General features: G+C 30.8%; 1 protein-coding gene across 1 annotated transcript; it reads right to left on the reverse strand.

Annotated features, from left to right (window-relative positions):
• Positions 1-10,455: 10,455 nt before the first annotated feature.
• LOC106766442 (signal recognition particle 19 kDa protein) lies at positions 10,456-12,507 on the reverse strand. The gene is made up of 3 exons (XM_014651173.2): positions 12,210-12,507; positions 12,035-12,134; positions 10,456-10,823 (listed from the first exon to the last, which is right to left on the reverse strand). The coding sequence occupies exons 1-3, from the start codon at positions 12,384-12,386 to the stop codon at positions 10,690-10,692; spliced, it is 411 nt and encodes a 136-aa protein (XP_014506659.1). The 5' UTR covers positions 12,387-12,507; the 3' UTR covers positions 10,456-10,689.

Consider the following 12,507-nt stretch of genomic DNA (forward strand, 5'->3'; position numbering starts at 1 on the left):
TCCGCGAAAACAAAGAACGAAAATTGTTTCAGAACGATAAAAGATGCAAAGACAACATTGGAGAATTATCCGCTTTGTGTTTTTTGTTTTTTGGATTTTTCTTTTGCTTAATTACTTCATTTTGGATTTTGATAGTTATTGACCTGTTATTGGTTGGCTTTGAAAAGGTCGCGCTAGTTTGTGTGTGAAGGAGAGAGAGAGGAAAACTAATGGACAGAATAATGTTGGCGAATGTGCGACGTTGACCGTTGACCCTGTTTTCCTTTTCTGCATAACACAGATGTTATATTACTATTGTTGTCCCCTTTTGACGGATGGAGGAGAAATTCATTTGCATGCTGTTTCATATTACTATATAATGTTTTACTTATTATATAGAATAGGACTAATGTACTTTAAGTTCCATTAATTTCTTGTACTCATTTCTGTATTTTCACATTTGGACAAACATTATATTCATGGCATCAATAATATATATATCTTTACAATGTTCCAATTTAATTAAATTATAAGATATTTAAAAAATAAATTTGGTTTGGAGAATTCATATTGAACCATTTTTTTTCTAGAAATGCACCTGATGAAAATTGTGTTGAATTGTAATTTATATAATACACTGTAAAAAAAAATTATAGAATTAAGAGAGAAATGAAAAAGAGAAGAAATAATGAGTGATGTATGAAATGGAAAATGGTGTGATGACTTTTTTTTTTATTAAAACATAAACCTTGTAATATTTATTTCATTTGGTGGTTTTAATCATTTTTCAATAAAAGCTAATCATTCAAATATAATTATTACTTAGATATTAATGTAATCCTTAACTTTATTGAACAATAGTTCATAAATATTTTTTTAAAAAAACTTTTAAAACATATATATTTATATAAAATTAAGCTATATTGAATAGACTACTGCACATTAACCTTAACCCTTATGGAGTTCAATTTAGGTTTAATTAGTCAATTAATAATTTAGTTTATGTTTTTGTTTACAAATGTGAAGTTGGTCTTTCAGTTTAATTTTATTTTTATTTTTTTTAATTGGATCTGATTTGTGAAAATTGATGTAATTTAATTTTGATTTTTGAAAAATTATTATAATTTAATTGAAAAAATCATTAATCTACTTAAAAAACTTAACGAAAAGAATCAAATTATATTAACTTTTTACAAATTATATGATTAAATTGTATCAATTTTCAAAAAATAAATTAAAATGAGACTAAATATTAAAAAATCAATTTGATATTTTTAGACAAGACCAAATAAATAATTAAACCTCAAATTTAAGAATAATTTTTTTTTATAAATTAATTATTAAAAGTAAAGATTGAATAAGTGTGCCATTAAATTTGAAATGATAGAAAACTTTCTATATACTATTTATTTATTTAAATGTATATCTATATATATGTTTAAGCATACTACCGAACTAATAATGTTCTCCGGGATGCATAGTTTAATTTTACATTAGTATTTATAAAATCTAATTAAATATTACTGAGCTAATCATATTTATCAAACTTCATTATATTAAAATTTTTTAAAGAGAAAGAGAAAGAGAAATTGTAAGTGTTATGGTATTATTATATTAGCTATGTGCATGTATATTGGAAAGAGAAAGTGAATTTGAGCACCCTTTTACGTTGAGCACTTTCGCTGCATTATGTGCCACTTTTGTTGGCTTGTTTTTAATTTATTTTAAGTTGTTTTGCATGGTAGAAGAGAAAAAAAAAGTAATGAAAAACTTGGTCTCCCTTGTGCTTGTACGTGAACGTCCAGGAGGTGCATGTTGCTCTCTTCTTACTTTACCTTTGCATTGGTTTGTGGGTGCATTTTTCCATTTTGTATGGGTTGGAAACATGTTTTCTAGACTTGTAAGTGATTTTAGAGTTAATTGGTAGGTTAACCATTATATTAAAATATGTAGGCTAATAAATGGATATTATAGAGACACTTAAATACACTTTAAACCTACCATTTACACACATTAAAGTGGTGTTTATTGGAGTTAATGTGATGTTAGGAATTGAAGAATTTGAAATAGATTCTATAGGATGTCCTTGGAATAACTTTGAGTAGGTGGTTAAGGGTTAGTAAAGTGTAGGATTAGTTCTTCTTAAAATGTGTAAGTCTAAGTTAATAGTGTTGGATTCTAAGCTTTTTGAAAGTGGAAACGACACAAAGAGAACGTGAGTTGTTTTGGGAGGGGCACATTGAAGAAGTAACCAAGTTGGTGATAGAAAAGAAGGAGTCAACCTAGCCTTAGTTTTGGACGTGACTTGAAGGTATCCCAGAGAAGTGAAGGCTTGGAATTTAGTGAAGGAAGGAAGAGTAAAGAACCTTGAAAGATTGCTAGGAATTGGAGGTAAGAGGTTTAACTTGGGATTTAACATGGTGTATGATGGATAGAAGGCTAGCATTAAAATTTTATTGCATGTTTTCTCTTTTTGTGTTGAGATTAATGTTAACATATTGATGCATGCACCCTCTTTTTGTGTTTAGTTTCATGTGTTGTTGTATGGAGAATGATTATCTACATATCTTTTCAGAATTGGGTTGTGAAGAGGTAAACTTTGGGTGTATATATTGGTATTGTCGTTTTTGATGTTGTATTGGGTATACCTTGAGTTATACATTTTCATACTTTATGAAATGTATTGTTGTAATGGGTATATATGTTTGGGCACTTGGAATGTTGCATGTGTATGAAAAATTGTCATGAATATACTTAAAATAATGATATTATTGTGTGTATCTTGTTTATGGTTACCTTGCATGATTTATATATATTGTGGGTCACTTATTTATGCTCTTTGGCCAAGAGTGTGGGTAGGAGGGAATTGAGAGTTCTCTTCCATTGTTGGAAGAGAAAGAATGAGTGGAGTGAAAGTGAGGTTTTGGTGAGTTGGGGTATATGTTTTGATGAAAAACAATGAAGGAGGATGAAGTTGGTGCTTTGTGTGGAAGAAGGGCATGAAACAAGAAGATTAGAAGTGGAAGATAGAGTTGGGTACAATGGATATAACATAATATAGGCAAGAGTTAATGCCTATATTACGATTTTTCCACTAGTGATTTAATTGAGAATGCACTTTTGTTGAATTTATTGTAAATAGTCTAGAAAGGTCTTGCTTTTAATTGATAATCTACTTTGGTTAATGGTAAGGTTGCCTTCAAATTATTTAAGAATGTACTTTAATTAATTTTAAACTCAAACAATAATCAATTGAACAATAATTTATGAATAACTGATGATGAATGTATCTTCGAAAAATAGTGGAATTAGCCTATTTTATTATAATTGTTTTAAAGTCTCTTATTTGTTGTTCAATTAATCTCACAACAATCTTTAATATTAATTTCATTAGAATAGACTTTCACTTTTATTTTTAAGCATTGCAATTCATTTTACTAACCTTCCAGAGTCTTGAACATAGTCAAGTATTTGAAAATCAATTATGTATTCATTGGGAAACGATTCAGGGTTACTTTAACCCTATCTAGTTTGTTAACTACTGACTTGACAATATTGAAGTTGCCTTGTAAATTAGTATTAATTTGATAGCGTCAACGGACAACATATCCCTCTCTTGTCATCTACTCAACTCCAAAAGTATTTGCATTCACATCTGCTCCCGGAAAACACAAACATTATATGACCATCGCCACAATCACAAAAACATATGGGTGAGTTAAGAAATCAAACATAAGCAATATAAAATCACAAAATAAGACAACTATTGTACTACAACCAATAACCCTCTCATAACAGTTCCCTCTTAGTGGTCTAATATCACACAAACTAAGGTCACACAAAACCAATACCCTTATTCAACGTGTCACTTAGACAAGAAAGTGTCACACAAAAAAGATATGTCAAATAGAAAAGAGAGTCATATAGAGAAAGAGTACTCATTCCCATCACACAAGTAGAAAAGAGACCCTATCCTGAAAGGTATCACAACCAATTATCATGGACCACTTCTTATTCTTCAACACATTAAGAATAAGAATTCGAGTATCTCACCGCTCACAATTTGCTTTCACATAACTATCTATTTCCTATTCATTTCGAATTACTCTAACCGAGTACCATGATGTTACTCAGGCCAACAACTTAACCAAAACAGATAGGATATCGTCTAAAATTGCCATATAATATCAAGAACACATCCAACATATTCATGATCATCAGGACACATGCTGATATAATTTCAAGTAAATTTCCATCCAACCAACACCTAGAATCAAATATAAGTGCAGTATAATTGCGAAAAGTTAACATAATACACTCAATCACTTTACAACACCTCAAATAGAGTTTTGATAGCTTTTTGCATTGTAAATTAGTGTTTAATTCAAGTTTAAGTCCATTACCCAAGTCAAGTTTATTCATATATTAGCATTTAACATTCAAATAGCCTTTAATAACCCAACTCAAAGCCAAACATACTTGAACAGACCAGGAACAAAATTCACTGCATCCACATGTCTTAATTTGCACATAGATAATTTTCACAAATACTCATTTTTCAAACATACATTGACATCATGTTGTATGCACCATAGTTCCAGTATCCATAATTAATATTAAACCTTTAAGCATGTTAATTTTACCGTTAATCCAACTACCATTACTCACATGAGAAATATAAAAATCATATTTAATATAGCAATTCCTAACAATATGCATATTAGTAAAACTAAACCTCTTTACTCATTCAAATGGGTTTTAATGCCTCTTAAACACATACTTAATCATCTCTAACTACAAAACAACCAATTTTCATCTAGTAAAACCTTAATCAATTTTAGAATGCAACCCAAAACAGAGTATTACATAACAAACATGATATTTCCTCACTCGTAGGTTTGGACATCCATTTCCACTCTTATTTAAAAAGTTACACCCAGTTTAATCAAGTCTTTCAAGTAACCATTTCCAACCAAAAGTTTATCAAATTTATAAACATATACTAAGCATTAAGTTCATTCATTTAAACGTACATTGCATCACTCATATCAGACTAAGACCGAGAGTTTTATTAGTGAAATAAAATTAAATCCACATCAACTATACCAGTTCAGTGTGTTTACACGGCAGAGTTACTGGTTTCTACGCATAGCTTAATCACTTAATATTTTTAAAAAACAACCAATTCTCTTTACATTAATAATCAACTCTACAATCCAGTAACGATTAAGTGGTAAAAAATTTCATTCAATACATTAACACACACATATGATAATTATTGATTAATTCTTGTTAAAGTTTTCACCTTTAATCAAAGTACATTTTCAATTACTGATAAAAACTTATTCAATCATATGAAAATTTCTTACTTCAATCAAAGTAAATTTTCAATTAAAATTAAAAATCATTGAACTTATATGATTAATATGTTATGTAGATTTAGTGTCATGCTAACTTGTTAAATGTAAAAATCATTACTTTTACTTAATTAAGAGACAAAGGACATAGAAAAATATAAATCATAAGAAAAATTAAAAGAACAAACAAATTTATTTTTCTATCCTCAAAATTTAGTTAAGAAATTACAGCATAATCAACCTCAAATGATTAACACTTCATGGAACATGAAAATAACATTAAAATAGAAGAAGAGAGGATGAAGAACATGAGAGAAGCAAGAGAGAACGAAATTAGGCCCCTCAGGGTTTCTCATCTCCCCTAATGTGTTTCCCTAAGTTTCTTTATATAGAAATTAGACTGGGATTTCTTTTGGATTTTTCTGTTGTTGTAATCTTCTTTCTTTTGGACTTTTCAGTTGTTGTAATCTTCTTTTGGGTGTTGCTCCCTCCACCACCCCAAGTGTTCCTGTAGCTCCCCACTATTTTCTTTTATTCCAAAAATATTATACACCTCTCCACTATTTTCTTTTATTCCAAAAATACCCTACACCTCCCCATTATCCTTAAAAATCTTTCTCTTTCTCTTTCTGCATTAATGAACATTAATGGCTTAGATTTAAATTTGTGATATATTGCAAAATATAAAATTCAGAGAAAACTTCAATACTAGTGCTTCTACCACTACCATTTTATAAACTTAAAAGTTAGATGCAAATACAAAATAATAAACATAATAAAATTAATAGTAAATAATAATATATTATTATTATTATTATATACTAACTTTATAATGACGAAAAAACTAAATAAATTTCAAATCTTTAAAAAATAACTTTTCTTTTATATTTTAAGTATTTAATAATATTTTTATATTATTTATCTAATAAATTAAATACTTTATTCAAGTTATTTGAGTCGAACATGTCGGTAAGTTAAAACATAATATAATGTTAAAAATTATAGATATTAAATGTAAAAAAAAAAAACACATATATAAACATTTTTCTAGAAATTTAAAACAAAATTTTACCATTTATTAAGTAATGTGAAAAAATATATATATTGAACAGTGAAAATAAGATTGAATCAAACTTATTTAAGGAAATATATCACAAGTTCAAATTTGAGCCATGTAAATGTTCCATTAATACAGAGAAAAAACAGAAAGATTATTGAGGATATTGGGGGAGGTGTATGGTATTTTTGAAATAAAAGGAAATAGTGGGGGGTGTAGAATATTTTTGGAATAAATGAAAATAGAGAGGAGGTGCAGGAGCACTTGGGGGTGGTGGAGGGAGCAACACCCTCTTCTTTTTTATAATATAATCTCCTCCAACTATTTTTTAAATAATCCAATATCTTCAAGATATATTTGATTTTTGTGAAAAATCTAAAAATATTTAAGATCTTTGCTATATTAAAAAAGATTTGGCAAATATTATCTTTTATATTTACGGATATAGTTAAATAAGGTAATTATTTAAAAATATCAAATAAAATATCTAAAAATATATTTTCTCCAAATTATCTTTTATCATAGATAATTATCAAGACCATTTTTGTAGGAAAGAAATAGAGAAAACTATAAGATTTAATTTTTGTTGTTTATTCCTTTTTTTTTCTGTCTTAACCAAATTTCTTTACTCTTTTCATTTTATTCTTACCTTCTTCATACAAAGCTTCACTTCACTTCTTGCGACTTATTTTCTATTCTTGAGTTTATATTTTAAGATGTGAAACTTTAGATTATTTATTTTTATACTTTCATGAGTTCAAGGGAGTCACAAGTGTTTGAAAACATTGCAAAAAACTACATAGTCAATTACTCAAGAAAGGGTGCATGATAATGTAATTTTGAATATAAGGTAATATAATATTTTCCTTTAGATTGTTAGTATATATACTAAATTTAATTATCAGAATAATGGTGACGTGTGTTTTGAACTGCTAGGTAAAATCCTTGCTATTTGAATGCAAATATTCCATTCAATAAAACAAGAGAAGAATATTTCTGTTTTTTCTTCACACTTATTTGGAAGTTGCCTTCCCTCAAAGAATGGCTTAACAATTAACCATCCCAATCTTGTCCTGTTTAATATCAAATAGAATAAGTGTTCAAATAAATCACATCAAAATTTTAATTGCAGAAGTAACCCCTTTGTTAGCAAAATGGTGAAGATGAAGTTTTGATGATGTCCAAATCGAGTCAAGAGAAATAAAGATTCACGAAGATCCTTTGAAGACTTATTTTTGTTATAAAAAGCTTTTGTAATAATTGTAGCTTATTGTTTAGGACTTAGATTTTCATTGGTTTTGATTCCATATACTTTCATACATTGTAATTAGTATTAAGAGTCAAAATCACACTGTTTAAATCCATTAAAACTAGTATTAATCAATTAAAACGAGTAAAAGCTTAAAACTCAACTTTTGTTGTTTTAATAGATTAAAATTCATTTTAATCGATTAAAAGTGACCGTTGGAGTTTTCTACTTTTGAAAACTAGTCATTGTACTCATTTTAATCGATTAACACTTGTATTAATCCATTAAAAGTGTTAAATGGCCAGTTTCGAAGAATGGAAGAGTTTTTGCTTGGGTCTATAAATAGGCTCTCTTTATCCATCAATAGTAACCCTTCCCTTGCGCTAAAATACTCATAACTCTTTAAGAATTGTGTGCTCTTGCTCAGCTAACGAAACTCTTGTCTGTGGTGATGGTACATTGCTACTACGGTGACGGAGGAATAGCTGGTTCATCCTTGGTGCGTTTGAGGAGGTGTGTGGAAGAGGATCATCCTTCGTGAAGTATTTGGAGGAGGTGTTTCATCCTTCGTGAAGTATTCGGAGGAGGTGTCTCATCCTTTGTGAAGATTCAAAGGAGGTGTCTTACAAATTGTTTCTTTCTGAATGTAGTTTGTAATTGTTTTGTGATTAGTGAACTATTTATCTTGATTTAAGATAAGCGACTGGACGTAGGATTGGTAAGATCCGAACCAGTATAAAAATCATTTGTGCAAATTTCTCTCAACCTTACTCTTTTATTTATATTTATTATTTGCGTAGTAAGATAAATTGAGTAGAAAAATAATTAAAAGGCACGCGTTTATATTAAAACCCCTCTTGGTTTGTTATTCCATGCTAACCATTTCGTTGCAGCCGCTCTGACAATTGGCATCAGAGCTTGATTTGATAGTTATTCAAATGGCAGGATCATATCAAACCTTTGCAGAGGGTGCCTCGATCAATAGACCACCTCTATTCATAGGTCAAAACTATGCATTCTAGAAGGTTAGAATGCAAATTTTTATTGAGTCTATTGATATTGAGATTTGGGATGTTATTGCATCTGGTTCATCTGTTCCTACTAACAATTTGCAGGAACCAAAGCCCTGTGTTCATTGGACAGCTGAAGAAAAGAAAAGGTTTCAAAGCGATGTAAAAGCTCATAATATTATTTCATCTGCCTTAACCGGTAATGAGTTTTACAGGATATCTATTTGTAAGACTGCTCAAGAAATGTGGGAAGTGCTAAGAGTAACCCACGAAGGTACAAATGATGTGAAGAGAGCAAGAAAGAATACCTTCATCCAAGAATATGAAATGTTCAGGATGAAGCAAGGAGAAACAATATCATACGTTCAGAAACGCTTCACAAACATCGTTAATCATCTCAATGGACTGGGTAACTCTTTCGAAAATGATGAACTTAATATAAAAATTTTGAAATCTTTAGACAGGTCGTGGCAACCAAAAGTGACTGCAATTTTTGAGTCACAAAACCTCAACACAATGACTATGGCGGCACTATTTGGAAGTTGAGGGAGCATGAGCTTGATCTTGGAAGACTTGATAAAGAAGAAGCAAAAGCCAAAACCAAGAAAAAGAGTCTAGCCTTAAAATCTGAGGTAGAAAGGAGNAAGAACAAAATGGAAGATGAAAACTCAGAAGATGAAGAAAATTTGAGACTCATGATAAAAAGGCTCAACAAGTTCATGAAATCAAAAGAGAAAGGAAGATTAAAATTAGAAAATCAAGAAAATCAAGGATCTTCCTCACACTATAAATGTTATGGTTGCAGAGAAAGAGGGCACTTAAAGATGACTGCTCAAATCAAAATAAGAATGAAGAAATAAAGGAAAAGAAATTCTTCATGAAATAGAAAGCCTACATCGCATGGGACGATGACAATGAAACAATTTCTGATTTGAGCGAATCTGATGAAGAGGCAAACATCTGTTTAGTGCCAGATGACGACGCTGGAAACCAAGTAAGTATATCTAGCGATTCTGATAATTATAGTCAATATAGTGAAAATGAATTGCATTAAACTTATGCTGCTTTACTTGTAGAATCTGAAAAATTAGATAAAGCTCTTAAGAAATTGAAAAAGGATTAACACTTGTATTAATCGATTAACACTTGTATTAATCGATTAAAAACATTAAATGGCCCCTTTCAAAGAATGGAAGAGTTTTTGCTTGAGTCTATAAATAAGCTCTGTTTATCCATCAAGTGTAACTCTTCCCTTGCGCTAAAATACTCAAAACTCTTTGAGAATTGTGTGCTCTTTCTCAGCTAAGGAAACTCTTGTAAATGGTGTTGGTACATTGCTACTACAGTGACAGAGGGAAACTCTTGTATGTGGTGTTGGTATATTGCTACTACGATGACAAGGAATAGCTGGTTCATCCTTGGTGCGTCTGAGGAGGTGTGTGAAAAAGAATCATCCTTCGTGAAGTATTCGAAGAAGGTTTTTCATCCTTCGTAAAGTATTCGAAGAAAGTATCTCATCCTTTGTGAAGATTCAAAGAAAGTACAGATTCATCTCTTGTGGTATCATGAGAGATGGTTTCTAAACTCTTACAGATTGTTTCTTTGTGAACATAATTTGTAATTGTTTTGTGCTTAGTGAACTTTTTATCTTATAAACGACTGGACGTAAGATTGATAAAATCCGAACTAGTATAAAAATCATCAGTGCAAATTTCTCTCAACCTTACTCTTTTATTTATATTTATTATTTGCATAATAAGATAAATTGAGAAGAAAAATAATTAAAAGGCACACGTTTATAAGTGTTCAGATAAATCACATCAAAATTTTAATTGCAAAAGTAACCCCTTAACAACTTCATAAATGTGTGCCACCCCTCCCAAATGAAGGACTATGAAAAAATTGTCCAATAAGCAAAATAGAGGCCCGAGTGTAAGAATGCCTAATTTTTTTTACTTGGTTGGGGTAGTTGGTCATATCATAGAAAGTACATCTGACAAAATACTCAAACATGTACAACAACGTTTGAAACATATATTATCTCCTCTTTTTCCCACCCTTTCCAGATTTTTGGGAAGGTCCAGTAGTTGATGTTGATGCAGTCTCTTGCTTCTTGGTTCTCCCATGATGCCTAGGCACCATCTCTGCAACCCGTAACATTAGTTGCTTTCCTGTAAATCAAGCACGCCCAAAATGAAAACATTAGACTTTTTACAGTCAGTTTCTATCCAATTACAAGAGGATCATTTTCTCATCAATTTGACACGTGGTGTTTACAACCAAAAAAATAAACAACGAAATGGCATTTGTAATGTCAGAGAAATTAAGGCTCAAAAAAGTAACCGTTTCCAAACATGCATTACAAAAAAATATCATCGTTATTCATTAACATCATCCAAAAACAGTAAAACCAGAAATGAAGCAGTAATAGCAGTTAACAGAGATTAGGAAAGGAAACTGAGAATATGAAATAGACGTAAACCAAAGCGTAGGACTCCTCAACTTAGAGAAGAATTCTTTGCCCAACTACGTAGCAAACTCTTTTCCTGCATTTCTATCACTCATTACCTCCCCACATATTTATTTTGTGATTGCTTTCCACATGTTCCAGCTCACCCACTCAATATTGTCAAACTCAAAGTAGTAGGAGTATTCGATGGTGGATAAAAGATTGTAACTCCACCAGTAAGAGTTGAGCATATGAAAATAAATTATAAATATTAAGATCCCATACATAGCAGAACTATAAGTTGAATCACATGTGATAAAATTACTCATAATAACTAACAAATTCATAGTTATTTTAGGCAAACAAACTATCCAAGGAAATCATTCATATTAAAATCAAAATATCCATCCTCGTCCTCATGATCTTCATATTCATTAATGACATCTCTGCCGCCTACACCGTTAAGTAATTGGAGGAGCCTCCAAATCACCCATAGGTGCAGCACCACTAACATCTTCTCCAACTTTAGCTAAGATGTCTACATTTGAAGCATCCAAATATGAATTTGTTCCATTCTCCTCCACAGTCCATTCATGAACAAAAAGCAAGATCATCAATGTTATAGTCATTTTTTTCCTAACATCCTTCTTGTTCAATTCTGAATTAGTCATCACAAACAACACATTATTCATGGTCATTTACAATAAACAATCTATTTTCTCATTGCAGACCTATATAAAATTAATTAACGTATTATACAAGCCACAGGTACCTCATTATAAAATCAATTTCATAAATTCAAATTACTACACTAGATAAAACAAGTCAAACTCAACACTCCAATAGAAAAACCTTGCGGATACACCATAGCCAGATCTGATTCAAAGCAACATACTGACAGAAATTCATATGGGTTGAAAAATTAAATCTTACGGGACGAGATGGAGGGGTTAATGAGTGTCCCATCTTCCGTCTTCAGCAACACCCTCACGCGCCCTCTTTGCATGAAATCGCGAGGGTACGCCTTGTCTATCTGCAATTTTCCATATATTAATAAACTTTGCAGAGCTTAAAATAGAGATGGGTAAAATATTCAAAATTAACAAACCTCAATCGCAAAAGGAAGCTTGAGATAGCTACAGCAATCACCGATTTCGGCACAAGTAGGGTTTTCGCAAGCTTTGGCGACCGCGATTCGTCGTCCTTCTGCCATTGTTTTTTTGGAATTGATGTAAACAGGATACATCACTATCCACTTTTTTATGTTCGGCAACTGGGCATCCATGGTTTGCAGAATCGCGAAATCTGCACTGAATATTTTACTTTCGCTTATGCTATGGCTACGAAGAGGCTTATGCTATGGCCAAGACGAAGAGAAACGAGGATCTTGTCGAGCGCAATCCTCT

Source organism: Vigna radiata, chromosome 1 (assembly GCF_000741045.1).
Source record: "Vigna radiata var. radiata cultivar VC1973A chromosome 1, Vradiata_ver6, whole genome shotgun sequence".
Lineage (NCBI taxonomy): Eukaryota > Viridiplantae > Streptophyta > Magnoliopsida > Fabales > Fabaceae > Vigna > Vigna radiata.